The sequence below is a fragment of the Syngnathoides biaculeatus genome, chromosome 11, assembly GCF_019802595.1.
Source record: "Syngnathoides biaculeatus isolate LvHL_M chromosome 11, ASM1980259v1, whole genome shotgun sequence".
Taxonomy (NCBI): Eukaryota; Metazoa; Chordata; class Actinopteri; order Syngnathiformes; family Syngnathidae; genus Syngnathoides; species Syngnathoides biaculeatus.
The window spans coordinates 17,216,420-17,237,956 of record NC_084650.1 but is presented as its reverse complement, the minus strand read 5'-3'; the positions used below and the strand labels follow the sequence as shown (position 1 = coordinate 17,237,956).

Genomic DNA, 21,537 nt, shown 5'->3' with positions numbered 1-21,537 from the left:
ACGTGAGCCACAAAACAGTCAACGGCAACGGTATTCACAGCTCAGAGGTGAAAGAACTGCTTCAAACAAGTCGGAAAAATGCAATTTCGCCCATTTTTAATGCCAGGCTGTTATTTTAAAGGCAAATAGTTATACACGACAATGTGTGGCTCATAGTGTAAATTTATGAATTTGATTCTGTCACTGCTTCAAAAGCCAATAACACCATGGCATATGGTGCACACTAGAATAATTTCTCTCCATACGGACCCCTCAGTGTAAACTTCCCACAGCTGAGGTTCGGGGAGAATAGGAGGGGGGGAAGCTTGGGTGGGAGGTCCTCCGTGGCGCACGTAACCCGCTTACAAATGAACATCGTGCCGGGGCCAAACTCATGCGCTCTGCACACCACTTTCTTTTTTTTTTCCGGGAGGCGTTGCGCATCGCAGCCGAGCCGCTGCGCTCCCTTTCCTTCATTCCTTCTTTCTGCTCCACTCGGGACGCTACCTCGCGCAGTGCCGGTGCACCGGCGGCTTTGCACGGCATCGCTGCCCCAGTAGGCGAAGCGACGCCGCGGCGCGGCGGTCAGCTCGACGTCCTCCCGGATCCCCCGCAAAGCCATCTGCCATGCCGGATCTGCGTCGGGGGGGAGCTGTTCCTCTCTCACTCTCTCTCTTCCTCCTCTTGTTGTTCTGATAAACTCCGCTCGGTTGTGGCAGAATCCCACCGCCAGGCTCTACATGCAGCCCGGACCGTGAGCCTCCATCAGCGGGCTTATCACCGGCAATAAAAAAAAAAAAGCGACTTTATTGGTCACAGACGGTGCCTCTACTCTCCAGATGAGCCGCCGCGCGCTGCTGTAATTCAAGCCGGGAGCATCGGCGGGAGCACCCGGGTGCAAAGACGAATGGTTCGGGTAACTCAATCTTTTTCCACTTTACGACCAGCCGTGCGCGCCGGTGTTCTCCTAATGGGCCACTTACGAAACAGGTATCATTAACAGATTCCGGAACTGGTGATCAAGATATGAGAGTGGATTTTTTAATTAAAAAAAAAAAAATGTGAATGCTACCAACATCCCCCAAGGGTGACACTACCTGAGAAATCAACAGATGTTTGGTAATCATGTGCAGATTGATTAAGTAATGTCCCATCAAGGATTAACCTCCTGCTTAGCCACTAATAAATTACTTTCCGCAACATGACGGACATTGTCGTGTTGTGCAGATTGAACGAGCAAAGCTTTGTCAAGGATTTTCTTCCCGTTGACCCACTAATCCATTCGTTTGTCACGATGACAAACCTAGAATTTCAAAAGGAATTCTAGTCTATGTTATTCTCTGTGTGTACAGTAGATTACTCCCCTTTATGCCGACTGTGTTTTATGGTAAAGGCTATATACAATGGCGCTGAACTCAGCCAAAACTGAAAAATGCATACATTGAACCGCCTCAATTTGCATTTGGGCATTCACAACTTCATTTATCCGTGGAGGAGAGGCACGACTGTGCAAAGGATTTTATTTATCTATCCATTTCTGCGTCTTATCTGAGGTCGAAAGCAGGGAATCGTCTGCCCAACCACTTCATCCAGCTCTTTCAGAGGGATTCCCATGCCATACTCTCTTCAGGGTATCGTCGGTCATCCAGGTGGTCTCCTCCCAGTGGGACGAGCCCGTAATACCTCACCAGGGAAAGTGTTTAATCAGTTGCCCAAACCACCTCACCTCTCATTTTTCCGGTCATGACTCACAGATCGTGACCATTGGTGGGAGTACGAAGGTTGACTGTTTCACCTTTCGGTTTAGCTCCACATCAGTACAGACTGCACCGATTCACCTGCCAATCTCCCATTCCATTCTTCCCTCACTCATAAACGTGACCCCATGATACTTGAACTCATCCAGTCTCTCCCTGGAGAGATCAAGCCACCCTGTTCCTACTGAGGACCATGGTCTCGGTCTAAGATTTGGAGATGCTGCATGGATGGATGATTTTCATCATTTTCATCTCAACCACTTTCGAACCACTCTAGTGAGAGTTGGAGATCACGGCTTGATGAAGCCAACAGAACCACGTCATCTTCAATAACCAGAGATCCAATACAGAGGCCACCAAACCGGACTGCCTCTACGCCTCAGCTGCGTCTAGATCAGGGGCGGGGGGTTCAAGTGGCCCCCGAAGGCAAATCATCGGTGTCAAAATCTGTGATTCTTGTGAAACTATGTCCCAACATTTCAAATTGTCATATATCCGAAATGATAATGTTGAGATAGTGTCAGCAGTTTTGTGTTACCAAACATGAACAATTGTTGAAAAAACCATTATACTTGATTTCTGATTCCAAAACCAGTTCATAAATTTCACGTGTAAACATGATGAGGCGATTCAGCTTTTCTATGGTTTCACCATAACGGCCCTTAGAGGGAAATCCTAGCTACAATGTGGCCCTTGGTCTAGATATTCTGTTCATAAAAGTTATTAACAGAATGGGTGACAAAGGGCAGACATACCAATGGCAATGCAGAATAAAATGGTAATACAGGGACCAAACAGCTTGTATCAAGGGGTTTCGGAACCCCATACTCCTGAAATAGCACCCATAGGAGTGGAATCACCCTGTAGTTGGAACACACCCACCGATCCCCCTTCTTACAAAGGGGGACCACCACCTCATTCTGCCAATCAAAAGGCCCCTGTGATGTTGGAGAGGTGCGCCAACCAGGAAAACCCCCAGACATCCGGAGCCTTTAGAAACTGCAGGTGAATATCACCCCCGACCAGGACCTCCCCACCAATGGGGTTTTTAGCAACCACAGTGACTTCAACCCCAGAAATAGGAGAGCCCACCTCAGAGAGCCAAGACTCTGCTTAATCATGGGAAGGCACTTCTGTAGACTTGAGGAGGTCCTCAACTTATTCTCCCCACCGACTCAAACCTCGCGAGTCGATGTTCGCAACCTATCCACACTATACAGAGTGTAGATAGTGCCCTGATTCCCCTTGCTGAGACGCCAGATAGTGGACCAGAAATTCCTGTAAATACCACCAGAGCAGAGGGTGCTCCACATCACGACTTTCACCTGAATGAAATTCCTCAACACACTTCGACATAGTTCCTTCCATATTCCCCAAAACATGCATCTTATGTTCATTGAGGACTAAAGCAGGTCAGTCATTTTTGTTGGGACAGTTTGGGTTGTTTCATTGGCTCATCAGAGTATTACAAATAGACCAAAAATTGATGGATAAATAGTCTTGAATTGGCGGCACGGTGGATCAGCCGGTAAAGCGTTGCCCTCACAATTCTGAGGACCGGGTTCGATCCCGGCCCCAACTGTGTTCAGTTTGCATGTTCCCCCTGTGCCTGAATGGGTTTTCTCTTGGGCACTCCGGTTTCCTCCCACAACCCAAAAACATGCAACATTAATTGGACGCTCTGAACTGCGCCTCGGTGTGATTGTGAGTGCGAATGTTTGTCTTTATGTGCCCTGCGATTGGCTGGCAACCAGTTCAGGGCTGTACCCCGCCTCCTGCCTGTTGACAGCTGGGATAGGCTCCAGCACTCCCCGCGACCCTCGTGAGGATAAGCGGCTAAAAAAATGGATGGCTGGATAGTCTTGAAGTCAAAAGTCAAAGGATAATAGTTTGATCAACTATTGTCTATGTTACTGAAAAAAGGCATTTGGTGAGGGAAAAAAAAAAGCTTGGAATATCTCATTTATTACAAACGATGATTTGAAATGTTAAAACAGATTTGAGCATGAATCATGGTAGTTGACACAAATTATTTTTCTGGACCGAATGTGACCGCCGCACATTGAGTTTGATACCCGCACTCTATCCTGTTCATTCGATTAAATGTATGAGCAGCTGGCAAAGGCTGGCGACCAGTCCAGGGTGTATCCTATCCTTTACCCTGCATGACGAATCAGATGGGATAGACTCCTCCCCCCCTGCCACCCTAATGAGGACGAGCACTATAGAAAATGGATGAACGGCTCTGCAATTCACTAATTCCGAGAAAAAAATGTAGTAAAACGTAGGAATTTTTTTTTTGTCGCACTAAGACAGAAGATCAACAACCCCACAACACTTGCCTACGTGCCATTACTCATTCTTAAAGCGGAATTGGTTGCCTCACCTTGTCAACGGCGCTGTCACCGAGAGGAGGGAGTGGCCGTGATGAATTGGCCCGTGATTGATGAGCTCGGGGGGCGGGGGGACGGATGCCCCATCGGCACGCTCACAACGACAAATTGCAGGGTTGACGCACAACCGCAACACAAACACGGTCAGTCAAGTGGGAGATTTCCACTTGATGTATAATGTGCAGGTGGAATAACTGAAGAGTCTGTCCAAATGAAAAAAGAAAAAACAAAACATAAAATCTCCGCCTGCCATCTTGTAGATTATCAGGTTTGCTCGCCTCGAGGGCGACCCATCAAACTCATCCAATTTGCGGCCAGCGATAATCAAGTTTTACAGGGTGATGAAACAAGAGAGCTTTGAGACAATCAGATATGAGGGAAAAGCGCCGGCATGATCCACGCGTGTCCACCCACCGGGCCCTGCGAGCGGATTAAACACATCTTCTCGCTTTGTTTCACACAACCCCCCCCCCCCAAAAAAAAAAAAAGTCTGATACATTCTCAAGCTGCCTGTGATGTATGTATTCATCCTCGCCGAGCTCGAGAAGCGCCTTCATGGAAGTCACTTTATATCTGCGTTTGTGTCTCTTTTCCCCACCCCTCTCTCCCTTTGAGATTATTTATGAACTATTAACATCATGCAGTAATACTTTATTAGGCAGAAAGCCAAGAGGCCCATTAATCTTTCACTTGGAGTCATATGCTAATTTTCACACACATGCAGAGGATCCCGAAGCTCTTTTTTTTTTTTTTTTTTAAAAGTCGCTGGAGTTTGTCAGTTATCTTTAACGTGTCAGACGTCGCAGAGGAGACAGCAAAGGTCCTTTTTAGTGTTTCAGGGAAGGAGGGCGGAGGAGCATCTGTCATCAGGAAAAAAAATATGAAAAAAATACAGTGAACAGCCAATATATCGCAGTTCATCTTTCAAACCAATGACTGACGATAAGGAGGGTTTTTTTTTTTTTTTAATGCGTTTTTATAGAATAACAGCAAGTCTGAATTGAAGTTGCACATCTCTACTGCAGTACCATATCGTGCCACGATGTGCCAGGCAGCACTGCGCTCTCCTGGAAGAAAATCCTCTACGAAGCTGTTGTAATAGCTGTTCCCACGATGCAGAAAAATACAGTATACCACAGCCATTTACAGGGGATAGGAACAGGGCCTGACCGCTAATACAATAGTGCAAATCCACATTTAACTCCCTTTATAATAGCTGTGATTTTATAAAATAAAAAAAATTAAATGCGCAAGGTAGCTGGTTAAAAAAAAGGGAATAACAAGGGGATTGGGACAGGCCCTGACCGCTAATACAATAGTGCAAATCCACAAACAATTAACACCCATTATAATAGCCATGATTTTCCATCCATCCATCCATCCATTTTCTTTGCCGCTTATCCTCACGAGGGTCGCGGGGAGTGCTGGAGCCTATCCCAGCTGTAAACAGGCAGGAGGTGGGTACACCCTGAACTGGTCGCCACCCAATCGCAGGGCATATCGAGACAAGCAGTCGCACTCACAATCACACCTAGGGGCAATTTAGAGTGTCCTATTAATGTTGCATGTTTTTGGAATGTTGGAGGAAACCGGAGTGCCCGGAGAAACTCCACACAAGCAGGTCCGGGACCTCAGAACTATGAGGCCAACGCTTTACCAGCTGCTCCACCGGGCTACCCCATTTTTAACATATATTTTCAAATGTTGATTTTTGGAGTGAAATGTCATTTTCAAAACTAAAATTATATTACAAGAATGAAGTGTGATACTTTTTAGAACCCCGCACATCCCCATAATATTTTCAAAGTAACATTCTGTATCGTCAAGCAAGGTATTACTCACAATATTCCAAAAATATTCTGTAAAAGAGACATCTTTACGCTTTACCAGCTGATCCACCGCGCTGCCCTAGCTATGATTTTGTAAAATAAAATGTTTTTTAAAAAAAGGCAAGGTCGCTGGTTAAAAAATTGAGTTTAAAAAAAAAAAAAAAAAAAAGCACTCCCACAACACTCGTGATGATAAGCGGCTTGGGAAATGGGTGGGGGTGAGCTACTGAGCATGGGGTTCTGTGAAACATGGGGGCAGTTTCCCCTTCATAAATTTGCTAATACCGTAGGTGAATTAGCAAATCCCAAACCGTGACAATGCTACGGACTCACTGGAAATGTTCGTGAGCAATGTTGTATGCATCTGTGCTGAGTGCATGTTAACGTAACAGATGTTTGAAGGTTGATAAACAAAGCAAAATATATGCAAATTCCCACGAGCCCGTTTATGGTGTTTCACGTTACAAGTTAGCGTTAAGCTTGCGGACCTTTGTCAGACACAATTACGTGACTTGGGTGAAAATTTTGATGTTTAAAATATACAATTTACAGTTTCATTTTCTTTTGAGTCAGTTTTACAGTAAAGTCCATCTGTGAGTGACAAAAAGCTTCGCCTCTTATTTAGACGTTGCAAGCAAAAGACTACTTAAAAGTCATGTGACACAGTCTCCGAATTCTTGACAGGGAAAGACTGACAACATGCGGCAATACGGTAAACGCCCACAAATTCGATTCGGCATTTTCTGATCATATTTTTGGGAACCAATCCTCCGCTGTCCGCTGAGAAACTCACCTAATTTGTTGCTGTTTTTATTTATTGAGATATTAATGCCAAGGAACTGTTGGAGTGCACTGTACACAATAATTTTAAATGCATTTTAAAACATGGGGCAGGGGTAAAACTCTAAAATTATCTTTCATACGGTCTCAATCTCACAGGTTTTCACCAATCACCCGTGGGTGGGTCTGAAACGCGCCCGGCATAATAAACAGAGGTTGACCGTAGTGGTGATTCCGCGGGCTCACGTTACTCATCGGTTTGCAATCATTCTGACGGCATCCGTCTCCATCGCACTCCGCTGTGCCCATTTCAACACGTCCGAGCGGCTAACCATTTGCTATTATAATCGCATCGATCCGTTTGAAGGGTTAATACCCCCCAGGGAGAGGGCAGTAATCTGTGTCACGCTGTATAATATAAAGATGTGGGCTGGAGCGCACTATGAAGCCAATGATCATTGCTCATTCTGCAATCAATACTGAGGGGTTTTTTTTTTTCCTAGCCCTGAGTTTGAAATTGCGGTGTGTCAACAAAGGACAGAAAAAGTAATTTGTCGCGGTTTGGAACAAGAATACATTTGAGCTAATGGTTTGCTTAAGTTATTGCTATAGTGAAGAAATTTGGTGTCAAAGTGTGCATTTGGTGGGTCAAGGAAATCAATGAAGTACGCTTGAAGTTTTATAAACCAACGGTTTTCCCCTTACCATGACGACTGGAGCTTAACTACGCCCGTTTCAAATTTAAAAAAAAAAATACCGTCAGAATGACTTTACTTGTCTTTTTCTTGAAAAAAAAGCTTCAGCATTTTCTATTTAAGAAGGGCAGCTGCTTCTGTAGCTTGTAGCCATCCAAAGTAACAGGAGATTTCAAGCATCAAGGTTTCGAAGCAGCCTTTGCCAAGCAGTTTCAGGACAACATAACCATCTGAAACTTCTTCTTTTCCTTTCGGCTTGTCCCGTTCGGGGTCGCCACAGCGTGTCATCTTTTTCCATCCAAGCTCATCTCGTGCATCCTCCTTTCTAACATCCACAGTCCTCATGTCCTCCCTCACAACATCAACCATTTTCTCTGGTCTTCCTCTCGCTCTTTTGCCTGGTAGCTCCATCCTCAGCACCCTTCTACCAACATACACACTCTCTCTCGCCTCTGAACATGTCCAAACGATCTGAGTCTGCTCTCTCTAACATTGTCTCCAAAACATCTAACTTTGGCTGTCGCTCGAATGAGCTCATTTCTAATCCTATCCAACTTCAGCATCTTCATTTCTGCTACCTCCAGTTGTGCTTCCTGTTGTTTTTCTTCAGTGGCACCCTCTCTAATCCGTACATCATGGCCGCCCTCACCACTGTTTTATAAACTTTTGAAACTGGGGGTCTTAGAAATGTGGCAGGGGCTGTTTACAGAGGTGATAGGTTAACGCTTTGAGGTTGGTATGACTTTCTCGTTGAATGGGAAAAGGTGTTAAAGTTATACCACAAATAACTAGCTAGTTATTAACTAGTTGACTTTATTATAAATAGCTAGCTTGTCACTTGGTGACTGCATTGTAAGTGGTATGCTCGTAACTAGTTAGCTTCCTTAAAACCAGCTGGTAACTGGTTATCAAAACTATGTTGACACTAGTTCAGGGGTGCCCAGACTTTTTTTTACCCCAACATCTACTTCTCAAGCATCCAGCCTCTCGTGTTCAACAGGGACGGTGGGGGTGTGACCTTGTTGTTGTTGGTTTTTTTTTTTTTTTTTTTTTTAAGAATGGCCAATGATTAAATAGAATGACAAATGTATGTCTGCGTGCCTTGCATAATCGCATGAGCCAATATTACACAACATAATATAGCTATAAACATTTTTTGTAACTGTCTGAACCCGGAAACGATGCTTCGGTGACTGCCGTGCGTCCAATTGGGATTTTAGTTTGTACACTTTTCTCAATCTCAGTTTGGTTTTCGGCGGGAATGTCGGTGTCGTATTTCCCATAAACATTTCGAAAATGGAGTTCCACATTTCACTACATTGGCAGATGAGGCAAACGCACTTCGAAAATGACATCATGGAAAAAAAAGTATGCCTCCCACTCCGTATGAAAGTGATACGTTTTTGTCTTTACTGCAGCATCCTTACTCATGTTTGTTAAAATTTCTTAAGAACTTAAAATGGGGTGGGGAGGGAGCTCGCTGACAGCGTGTTTTCCTGTACTGTCGTTAGTTGCACATGTGCGGTGAGCTAAAGTTAAAAAAAAATGTTTTTTCATTATGGCTGATTTCCCCCCCCCCCCCCTCGGCACACCGTCGCGATTTACCAAAACTACATTGATCACCCTTGCACTAGTTAATTGATCTAAAACTATCTTGCTAATAACTGCCTACCTTGGTTATGACTATGTCATAACTGGCTAGCTCAATTATTATTAAAGCAATTACAGAGCCTTCAATGATGTTGGCCAGCCAGTTGGTTGCCTCATTCGATTGCTTTTTACTGCTATGAACGCTTGATAGTGCTTAACTGCAACTCAGTGTTAAAACAATTTTGAGGTCTTATTTTAGATATTTTTAAGGTGTGATATGATTGGATTTACACTTCTTATGGCAATCCGCCCTACAGACTGGAAAAAAAAAAATTAAAGGATGTTCCAAATGCCGCAAGGACTTGTGGGCACTGGAGGATAGATCCACACGAGTTTGTAGAGGATGTTAGAAATGCTAGTCTGGATGTATAGAATTTTAACAAAGTAAGGAGTACAAAGTGCATCTCTCCATTTTTAACTGTCGGAAGTAAAAGCAAGTCAGAAAAAAATACATTCAAGTCAAGTACTGATACCTCGAGCATCCACCGCACTAGCGTCACGCTTTCCACCAGTGGCAAAATACAGTGCAAAACTAGTGAGACGACAGAAACAACAAAGACAGATGGAGCCAATTGAATTAATCATGAAAATAGTGAGAGCAAATTGCAAGTGAAACAACAATTCAGAGTGCCGGTGATCTCGGAGAGGAAGGAATGAAAGTGTGTGTGTGTGTGTGTGTGTGTGGGGGGGGGGGATTTGTGAAAATTAGCCATCCTCACAGCAGTAAACTTTGGGCAAGGATGGAAAGCGCTCGCAGAGGTAAGACAACATTTGTTAACCATAGCAACAGCAGCCCCGATTTTCTTTTGCTTCTGGTGCTTTTCGGACTGGCAAATGTCATGAATGACAAACACATTTCTTTCTCTTGAAATGTATCAGTCCTCGGTGGTCTGACGTCTCGATGGAAAATGCATTCAATTGTAGATTAAATTTATGTAAAGTCTATAAGACTCTTGCGGTGTGACTCTTGCCTAACACTGATGAATACTGATTAGAATGATGGGAATGTTTGCAGTTTGGGGACTAGTTCCGGTTGAAATGAAGACCGAGTTAGAAAAAGAAGATGGGGGTGGAGGGGTGGGGGGTTGTCTGATGGAGCATAGTCAACATTAAGTGAACATAATGGGGCACGACTTGCACATGAATTAAAGAAAACCTCAGAAAGTATTCTTTGAACAACTACTGAGTACCCTGCTTTGGCTGTATGCTTGTTCGTGCTTGCAAGAATATTAAACCATCTTTGAGCTTATGCAGTTCCAGATGGAGAAATCTCAATACATTTGAATAGTGTCCAAATTTCAATTTAGTTAGGTCGTTACTATCAAAAAATAAAACTCAATTTTACAGAAAGGCACTACACAGAGTGAAATATTTCAGGATTTAAAAAAAAAAACTAAAAAAAAAAAATAATAATTTCTAGAATCTTATTATGCAACAGACAATCAAGAAAAAAAATTATTATTTTTCCTGTTAAAAGTAGGCAGGAATTTTAAGTTTTTAATGGCTCTACATAATATATGTGTAATGAAATAAATGGACAAATCTACCATATTGACATATACCTGTAAAGCGATCCGTATTTTGACATAGAAGTGACCCAATTTCACAGTATTTAAGTTACAAGAAGTAGCTTGGACCATTTTTCGAATGTGTTACAAGCCAAATGGTACCGGCGAGCTTCTGATAGCAGTCGACGAAGTCAAACAGACAAATGCAAAATGAAAACACTTGCAAGCCACATTAAGCAGATGCTACACTGAAGTTACCATGTGGTAAGCAGCTCCTGACATCACTCACTGTCAAGACAGTGTGTGAATGTGAGTGCGCGTGTATAAAACCAAAACCAGCCGCAAATGTTCACATGATTAAAAATACACTGAAATTTAGATTATTATTGTTTGTGGATTGAGAAAAATAACAGCTGCCGATATTACGACAACAAACTCTTTGAACTAATCCCTAATCTTCATTTAAATTTGTCTTTCTAGGCATGGTGCCCACGCCCCAGGTGTGCGTATCCACCCTGGTCACAGTGAGCACGATGGTGGTGGTGGACCTCTACCTGCTGGAGCAAAGCATGCTGGGAGCGCACGGGCAGTCGGGGCCCAGCGTGTGGCAGTGCGTGGCCGTGTTGCTGGGTGACGTCGGCTTCCTGCTGGCGCTGCGCTTCGTGTCGGCCGGGGTGGTATCAGAGGCGCGATCGTCCCGCCGGGGATTTGCCAACGCGCTCTGGTTCCTCTTTCTGTCCCTGCTCCAGCTCAAGCTCTTCTTCGTCTGCCACAACTACAGGCAGGAGCGGCGGCCACCAGACCCGCTCGCCAGGAAGGTCCTGACACTCCTGCTGTCCATCTGCTTGCCGTCCCTGTTTTTGATCCTCACGGGGGCGGACTACATGACCCCACAGCGCAGGAAGCAGGAGGTGCGGGGTCGCCTCCTGTGGGTGGTGGTGGACCTGCTGGATGTGCTGGACCTGCAGGCCGGACTGTGGGAGGCCCAAGGAGGGGCGCCGGGGCCTCAGCAACAGCTGCCTATCTGGGCTGAGGGCTTGGTTTTCTTTTATTGCTACACCCTTCTGCTTCTGCTACCGTGTGTAGCCCTCACGGAATTGGGGGCTGTGGGCTTGCCAGGCCAGAAGGGGCCCCGTAAGGAGGCATTGTACCCTTGGCTCAGCCTGTTCACGATCAACATCTTCACCCTTGGCTTCAGGGGAGCTGGTATGCTGTGGTACAGGGACTCCCGAGTCTCGACGGTGTTCCTGGGCAAGAACCTCCTGGCGTTGGCGGTGAAGCTGAGCTCAGCCTACGAGAGGCACAAGCAGGACCGCGGTCCGAGGGGGGCCGGGGCGGCAGCTGAAGGCCGACCCGAAGAATCCGCACTACCGGGTGAGGGCTCGGAGCAGGGAGAGACGCAGACTCATGGGAAAACCTCCTCAGCTCACTTTCACACTCTGTCTCGCTCACAAAGCCACACACACTCCCACGTGAGCCCGGGACACGCAGAGTCACCACTGGCACCCTCTTTCATCACCCATGAACTCTAGACAGACTCCCACACAAATTTATAGTGTGCATAATCTATGTACACGCAGCCAAATCCAAGACAAGCCAAACGGATGGACGCAGTGGATACAATGCTGTGAAGCTTGGATTAATGCACACTTGGAGCACCGTGTTTGTTTCTTTGTTTTTGTTCGTGGGCCTCAACATTAAAACTACTTCAAACCAGAAGAATAATTCCGAGAATCTGAAAAAGTTTTTCCCCCTTCTCAAATTTGTATTGTTTTTAAAGTTTCCCCAAATTAATGTTTAAAATCATCACAATAATGTAAATATTCGACAAAGACAACCCAAATAAACACTCTTATTTATTGTGGGGGGAAATGAACTACTCAACACTAAATGACCCTGTGTGAAAAAGTTATTGTCCCCCTTGTCGTTAAGTCAGTTATTTGGAAGCTGTCGAATCGGGAAATAACTTAAATAGAACCTGTCAGACAAAATAGAGGCCAAAAGATCTCAAAAAGCCAAAAGAAAATGTTTTAATCCAAAGAAACTCAAGAACACATAAGAAATAAAACTATTGACAGTCATGAAAGGGTTAAAAACCCATTTGTAAAGCTTTAGGACTCCAGTTAACTACGGTGAGAGCCATTACCCACAAACAGAGAATATTTGCAACAGTGGTGAACCTTTCCAAGAGAGACCATCTTACAAAGTTTATCCCAAAAGCATAGCAATATCTCATCCAGAAGGAACCCAGGAAAACACCCAAGAAACTGCAGCCCCCTCTTGCCTCAGGTAAGGTCAGGGTTCATGACTCAACAATTAGGAAGAGACGAGACAAAAATGGGATCCATGGCAAAGTTTCAAGGTAAAAATAAATCCTGATCCTCAAAAACGTAAAGGCTTGTCTTACTTTTTTGTGGGGGAATAACAACTGAATGATTCCAAAGACTTTTGTGCACCTCGCTACATCTGTCGTAAACGAAACAGCATTTCTGGGAGGGGAAAAGGGAAAAAAAAAAAAAAAAAAAAAAACATACGAATTGTAATACAAAATGGTTATTGTTTGATGGTCTGGGGTTGCTTTGCAAAACCTGGATGACTTGCTGTGATTGAGAGAACCGTGAATTCTGCTCTTTACCAGAAAATCTTGAAAGAGGTTGCTCCGCCGTCACGTTGTGACCTGTATCTCGAGCACATTTGGGTTCTGCAGCAGGACAACATGCTAAAAACACGTCAGCAAGTAAACTCCGAAATGGCCTTGAAGAAGGTTTTGGAGTAACCTTATCAAAGCGCAGACTTAAATCTGATTGAAATACAGCGGAAGGTCAATCCTTACCTTTGGGGTGCAATTACGTTTTCACATGGGTTAGTTTAAAAAAAAAAAAAAAAAAAAAAATCATTCCTTAATAAATAAAATCACCACTTTTGGGTTTTCTGTGCCTCAATGAGAAAAATATGGGAAAAAAAATAAAGGGGGGGGGCAAGTATTTTTTCACGGTACTGCATGTTTGTCTGTTTTCCATAAATATCATCACTGTCAGCAGAAACTACATCTATCCAAATATGGTCAGATTTTTTTTTTTTTTTTTAGGAATTGATACTATTGTCTGTCCTCATGTTTTCTTTTTTTTTTTTTTTTTTTTTTTTTTTTTTAAACACAATTTAAAGTGTTGAAGAGAACAAATCTCTTAAACGCTCACTAACTGTCCAGGTCGCCTAAACAGAACTCAAGCATTAGCGCAGACTTGGATGTGAACAGAAAGTACTGGCGACATGCTACCGATGTGTCCAACTTTTTTAATTAATCACGATATAATAAATTATAATTGTATTACACATTAACTTGGCCAACATTATTTTGGAGCCGTACTTTGTTATTGGTGCACAACAGAACATGAGTGATAATACCTGTTGGAATGATACAGATGCAGTATTTAGTAACTCCGGCAACATGCCCCCCCCCCAACCCCACCCCCAACACAAGAGATGTGAAAATAGCACCAGAAGATTTTTTGTGTCTGCCGTTTTATTTTTTAACTTTTAATGCTTTTTTCAACTGTTGTGTATTTGCAGTCTTGAGAAAAGTAGCTTAATTGTGGAAGGGACTGTGAAGACCGATGTCATCTATTGGTCCAACTAAAAGTCACATTCAATGATCGTTGCTGAAAAAAAAAAAGTGTTGAACTGTTTTTTTTTTCTTTTTCTAAATCACATTGTATTGTTCGAATTAAAGAAAATGAAGGTCTTTGGGAAAACGGCAGATTGCTTTATTTTATTTTATTTTTTTCCAGCCAGTGAGCGCGTTGGAGCGTCAATGTGTTTGATTGATCTATTAGGTAGCTACAACAGTGCTGAAATGTCTATAATTTAAAGCGCCGCTTCTCATACCATCCAGGCTCAAGGACTGAATCGAAGATCACTTTTTTCTAGTGCTTTATTAAATAAATAAGCCGGCTTGAAATATTCATAAGATTGTTTTGTTATAAGTCAGTTCCGATCATTGGGAAGCGCTTGTAGGCAATGTGGTCATTAAGAACTCATCAATCAGAAATACGAGCAAATAGCGCTTTCATAAAAGGACACCTCGCAAACATCGTGTTGCTATAAAAAGCTTATTGTTGGAAATGACTTCTCTGCGTTCTCAACTTTTGTTACCCCGTGACCTGCATTTTCCCCACTGTCGCCAAGTCGCAACCCACTTTTCCAGAAGTGAAGACGAAAGAAAATGAAACGTTCGAAAATAGCCTCTGAAAACATGCACATGGATACCGGATTTTTAAACATAACACGCGCTTACTGGTTCAAAGTGCCTTTCAGGGCACCTTGTTACAAAACTGAGGATGAACAAGATGACTTCATGGACAAAAATGAATTAAGTAAAATGAGCTATCACAAGGCGGCACAGTGGATTAGCTGGTAAAGTGTTAGCCTCACAGTTCTGAGGTCCCGGGTTCAATACCGGACCATCCTGTGTGGAGTTTGCATGTTCTCCCTGTCCCTGCATGGGCATTCCAGTTTCCTCCCACATTCCAAAAACATGTAACATTAATTGGACACTCTAAATTGCCCCTAGGTGTGATTGTGAGTGCGGCTGTTGTTTGTCTCGATGTGCACTGCGATTGGCTGGCAACCAGTACAGGATGTGCCCCGCCTCCTGCCCGTCGACAGCTGGGATAGGCTCCAGCACTCCCCGCGACCCTCGTGGGGATAAGCGGCAAAAGAAAATGGATGGATGGATGGGTTTCATTGTGATTACACCTTGTGGGAGGGGTATTTACAAAACTGATTTTTTATACTTTGTATGCTTGCAATTTTTGTTTGAATACATTTAGATTGTTTTTAACAAAAGTGACCGAAAAACTGAAATGTACCTCAGTACAAAATTAAGAAATCAAACAATGGATAAGGTAATGATTATTGAAAAAAAAATGAGTAATTGACGCGCTAAAAAGCAGCCACAAGATTGTGGCGAAGCACAGGTTTTGTCTAAATTCCTCAACTCACTTCAACATAGTTCCCTGATCAAAATGGCAAAAGAGTATGACCACACTCTTATCTAAATTAAATTCCTCAACTCACTTCAACATTGTTCATCCTCACCAAGACACCGCAAGATGGCGGGGAAAGGACCACCAAGAAGTCACCAGATGGTGTCAAGCCAATGCTTCATAAAAGGATAAGTTTAAAGAAAAAATTAATGGCTCAATGAAAATGTGCTTTTTGCCAATGTGGAGCAGCGATTTTGCTGCTGGGATAGGCTCCAGCACTCCTCGTGACCCTCGTGAGGATACGTGGTGAAGAAAATGGATAGATGGATGGATGGATAGCTATCACAATGGCAGTAAATACAGCTACATATTTTTACACAAATCGGTATTGATTGCTTTCCGTTAGGAAAGAGAAAGTTATTTTCCAAATTAAAGTCAAGTCAAAAATGATTCTCTCTGTTTTTTCGTGGTTATAACATTCGCATAAGTTACATGGGTTGGGAAATATTGTTTTTTGTCCCAAAAGCAAAGAATACAAGCTTTTCATGAAAATAAACACCGAAGACAATGTTCACATGAAAGCATTGCTTTGGCACCATCTTGGTGCCAATGAACTATGCTGAAGTGAGTTGAGAAGCTTTTGTAAAATGATGTTATTGTGCGGCATCTACAAGAATTCCAGCAAATCGGTTTCTACTGTTAACAAAAGGAAATAGTGTAATTCCCTCAACTGCGGGGCGTAATATTTGCACCGTAGCATATTATGGATAACAGTAAGCATACAGATACTTTAGTACAGTGGATTGGCTGGCTTCCATGCAAGGCAAGCAGCCTGTGCTTCTCTGAAAGAACAAAACTACGGATTCGGATATACAGTCTGCCGTAGGTCAGATAGTCTGTGGTTAAGAAAGTTTGCACTTGTGGTTAAGCTCCGTGCCACCAGGACAGAATAAAGTCAAACAAAAAACAGAATATTTCATACCAGCGTTGGCACGTCTTTGCTCATGATGTGGGCAGCGACTGGCAACGTGTCGCTCTTACACAAAGAAGGAGACACTGGAAATAATTCCAGGCCGGTAAGACCTTCAAGACAAATAATAGTCGACCTACTTGGAGATGGAGGGTTATCTTAAAAGTTTAGCAGACTCCTTTAAACGGTACATGCGGATACACACAAAGCGACACGCGTGACCAGACGGCATGTAAATACAGCTTGGCAGAAAAAGCCATTTCTATTTCCCTGGCAGAATTCCGCTCTCACAAATACCGTCATTCATCGCAATTACGCCGGGGTACGGTCTCATAATTCTCAAGTGTGCTTATGTTTAAAGCTCCAGACAAAAGTCTTGATGCAATAGCGTCGAGAGTCGCTCTTCTGCGCCGACCCGGGTGCAGTGTCGGCGTCTCTTCTTCGCTTTAATGGTCCCATTACACGAAAGTGGGGGCATTTGTCACAATACAGGCGGTTGTTGTCTCATCACTTTAAAGGGCCACACTTATAACACATATTTAGAAGAATGAACACACACTGCAGCAAAAAGTGCAATTCATTTCATGTTTCTGTAGGGAGATACAGTATCTGCTTCAGAGGGGACTTTCAGGACAGCATCCATCTATCCATTTTCCGAGTCGCTTATCCTCACATGGGTGGTGGGAGTGCTTGAGCCAATCCCTGCTATCTTCGAGCAAGAGGCGGGGTAGACCCTGAACTGGTTGCCTGCCACTCAGGTCAAACTTATTTCTGTTAAGGGCCACATCATTTACAGTGAAGAAAATAAGTATTTGAACACCCTGCTATTGGCAAGTTCTCCCACTTAGAAATCATGGATTGGTCTGAAATTTTCATCGTAGGTGCATGTCCACTGTGAGAGAGACAATCTAAAAAGAAAAATCCAGAAATCACAATCTATGATTTTTTTTTAACAATTTATTTGTGTGATACAGCTCCAAATAAGTATTTGAACACCTGAGAAAACCAATGTTAATACTTGGTACAGTAGCACAAGGAGGTGGACTTTTCAAGGCAGACTAACAGGTCTTCGACAGTTAGAATTCTAGCTGATAGACAGGTGTTCAAATACTTATTTGCAGCTGTATCAAACAAATCGTTAAAAAAAAAAAAAATCATACATTGTGATTTCTGGATTTTTCTTTTTGGATTCTCTCTCTAACCCTCCCTCTCACTCAGAGGGCCGCCGCTGAACAACTCTGAAAATCATCATTCCTTCATTGTTGTACATAATATGCAATTGCTTGTTATTGCACAATGTAGCGGTGGCACCTTGACTTAAAAGTTTAATTTGTTCCACGGCCAACATTCTAATTTAATCTATTTATTTACAGGTTTATTTTCCCCATTGAAATGAAATAAAAAGCCATTAATTCTTTCTAGCCCTACCGAGAAAATAAATCTCTTTTCATAAAAAGGTAAAATTATCACTATATTGCACAAAATAAAAGTACAGAAACTAGGTCTATGAAGAGCAAATCAGTCAAAAGCACACACCCACACACTAGCTTTTGAGTATTAGCTTTCAGGTGCACGCCTTTGTGTGACTCACAAATCTTAATTTCACAGACAAGCTGGACGAGACCCTCTTCCACATCATCTTAGGGCCAAGGAACAACAGTGAAGAGGAGAGGAGCTTTATTTCGCTAGCCCATCGCCATTTATATTAGCCACACGTTCCACCAGCTAAATTATTTGTCAGGTAAGTTTTTCAACATCTATTTGTTGAACTCTGCATTTAATGAAGGCGTTACATACATGATGCGACGAGCAGGATCCGGCCACGAGTCTCGACTTTGACACCTGCGCAAAAAGCAGTTTCAGTCGAGCGAGTAAACGGAACCCAACTCCCGTCAACCCCGCCTGTTTTATCTCGCTCGCTCTCCATTTCAAACGCACATCCTCAATATGCTTTCCGTCTCATATTCCCTTTATGCTTTCCCTCTTGGGTAACTTTACACATCTCTCCCACAACAGCTACCTTTTCAAATCGGTCGCGCCTGCTCACCTCTGGATACACTTTCCAGTATTTTCCCTTAACTCCCGATAGACTCTCACAACTTCGAGTCACAAAAAATCCCTTTGTGCATTTATTTGTTTCCCCGACACCCTTTTCTTCTTCATCGTTTGTGGTAATTTCAGTGGAGACCATAATTACTCTCCGGAGGGAAAGCTGTCAGTTTTTATCCCTCCCGCTTCCTTGATTCTTTCGCCCGTTTTTTGAAATTGCTCCGCAGTGGACAGGCTTCGTACCTCTGTGCCCTTCCGCTGTCAGTTGTGGTGAGTCGCAGGCAAGGAGAAGAAAGCCGAGCAGCGTTAAGAAGGCGAGGAGGGCTAAGATTAAAGACCCGATGCCGGCGCCTAAACTGGAACTGCAGCTGACATATAACCATTTGTTTACCATTTTATTCGCTTGCACGCACAGATACGCGCACAAACGGACAGACACGAGAATGCAAAGAGACACTCGAGATAAAAACACACACAAAAAATGTGGACACAAACACACTGAGGGACGCGCATATACATGCACATGGACACAGACACACACATTCAAAGATACAGTTGTACCTCTACTTATGAGCGTCTCTAGTTGTGAAAAATTAAAGTTACAAAAGGCAAAATTAGGCACCTATTCGCACCCCCCAAATTCCACGGAATTCTGTCCGGAATCGCCTTGGACAATGATGTTCGCAGATGATAATGTGATCTGCGGTGAAAGCAGGGAGCAGGCAGAGGAACAATTAGAAAGATGGAGGCACGCACTGGAAAGGAGAGGAATGAAGATTATCTGAAGTAAAACAGAATATATGTGCGTGAATGAGAAAAGTGGAGGGGGAAGAGTGAGGCTACAGGGAGAAGAGATAGCGAGGGTGGATGACTTCAAATACTTGGGGTCAACAATACAGAGCAATGGTGAGTGTAGTAAGGAAGTGAAGAAACGGGTCCAAGTGGGGTGGAACAGTTGGCGAAAGGTGTCTGGTGTTCTATGCGACAGAAGAGTCTCCGCTAGGATGAAGGGCAAAGTCTACAAAACAGTGGTGAGGCCGGCCATGATGTACAGATTAGAGACGGTGGCCCTGAAGAAACAACAGGAAGCAGAATTGGAGGTAGCAGAAATGAAGATCCTGAGGGTTCTCGCTTGGTGTGAACAACTTGGATAGGATTAGAAATTAGCTCATTAGAGGACAGCCATGTTTTGATGTTTTGGAGACAACGTTAAAGAGAGCAGACTTAGATGGTTTGGACATGTTCAGAGAAGACCGAGTCAGTATATTGGTAGGAGTGTGCTGAGGATGGAGCTGCCAGGCAAAAGAGGGAGAGGAAGACCAGAGAAAAGGTTAATGGATGGTGTGAGGGAGGACATGAGGACAGTGAGTGTTAGAAGAAGATCCACGAGATATGCTTAGATGGGAAAAGATGACACGCTGTGGCGACCCCTGACGGGACAAGCCGAAAGAAAAAGAAGATTCGTATTTCTTCACCATGGTACCCAAGAAACTTAAGTGGAATTAAAGTGTGTGTGCACATTTTCCCTTGGCTGTGAAACGTTTGCCTCCTCCCCCGTCCCCCATGATCCCTTTTGCTTATCACTCACTCATCTCCTCGCATAGTCGCCTAACGCCACATGTAAATGAACATAATTTTGATTCTTCTTTACATTATGTACTTTGAATGCTCATTTTCTGGGGGGGAGGGGAGTCGGGGGGCTTGGAACGGATTAGGATTTTATCTACATATAAAAAGCGCTTCTACTTACGAAAAATTCACACTACGAAATGTCTTCTGGGAAGGAATTAATTTAGTAAGTAGAGGTACCAGTATACATGGTGAGCTACGTTAAGAAAGATGATGGTGCAAACAGCCCAAAAGTCAAAAAGCAATGTACAGACTTCTTTGCTCAGATCACTTTTCATCAAACGCATCTTTGCTTTGTGTGGCCTCACACTCACAACCATGTCACCTCATTTACCTCGCGACGCAACGACCGCTACCATGCGCCTGCCACCGCCCGCCTGCACTTAAGCGACAGACTGACAGCTAAAACTTTCATCTGAGCGCACGCTGTCAACACTGCAGTCGGAATAGAGAAGTTCAAAGTAGGCACCAGAGCCGGCGGGGGAATGATGCAAAATTGGTCGGATACTGAGTGGAAGGCTGGTGGCAGACACTTAAATGGCGTCATCACGTGCAACACCAAATCGCTACAGTTTTAGTGGAAAGTCACCTACTTTTAAGGGAAATGGCCCAGTGTACAACATCAGGGGCTGAATTGGGTTGGCTACAATTGGCCGTTTGAAATCTTCACGTGAGTGGCTAGGCACAAGTTGTGCCCTATAGAAGTTCTTTGTGTCTGTTTCCATTTTGCATTCAACTCATTCCGTAAACGGCTGGAATTGCATCTGCTACTGTGTCTCTCCTTGTCCACATGCGATGGCATTTCAGTAGCATAATAGGAGTTATGCGCAACCGACTTCCATATTTGTCAAAACGGGTCGAAGCACCTTGTCTGCCTCAGGTAGACCACGAAGCACTATAGCGAGAGACCAGGACAAAGTCACACATGGGAACTTTAACCATCTACAAAGACTTTTGTTTAACATCAGATGTGACCACAGAGCTACCAAAGATGGCAATTTGTGATTTTACAGATAAAATATTTGCATAAAGCAATAATATATAGTCATATCTAAACAAAACACACCGGGAACTTCTGCTTCTCAGTTGAAAACACCACACAGGGTTTCCCCTCTCCTCAATTCCGCAACGTCGGAGTCATCTTCAACAGCAACCTCACCTTTGAGACCGGCATCAACAAACTCGCGAAAACAGCTCTCTCTCACCTCAAAACTAGCCATCACTTTCCTTCAGTGCAGCTGTAACGCTCTCCAACCTTTCAACACATTAAGACTTGACTACCGCAACCTCTTCAGCTCACGGTAAACATCTCA

The 21,537-nt window shown here is 43.7% G+C and overlaps 2 protein-coding genes across 5 annotated transcripts in view; one reads left to right on the top strand and one right to left on the bottom strand.

The window, feature by feature from the left end:
- Positions 1-21,537, bottom strand: part of mrpl11 (mitochondrial ribosomal protein L11) — an 81,428-nt gene that overhangs the window by 26,277 nt on the left and 33,614 nt on the right. The gene's annotated exons all lie outside the window — the stretch shown is intronic.
- Positions 318-13,063, top strand: tmem265 (transmembrane protein 265). 2 transcript variants are annotated; one of them, XM_061835166.1, is made up of 2 exons: positions 318-889; positions 11,072-13,063. In XM_061835166.1, exon 2 carries the CDS (start codon positions 11,074-11,076, stop codon positions 12,121-12,123), a length of 1,050 nt encoding a protein of 349 aa, XP_061691150.1. In that variant the 5' UTR covers positions 318-889; positions 11,072-11,073; the 3' UTR covers positions 12,124-13,063. The 2 variants fall into 2 exon arrangements, with proteins under 2 accessions (XP_061691150.1, XP_061691149.1); XM_061835165.1 differs by having other exon boundaries at positions 318-895.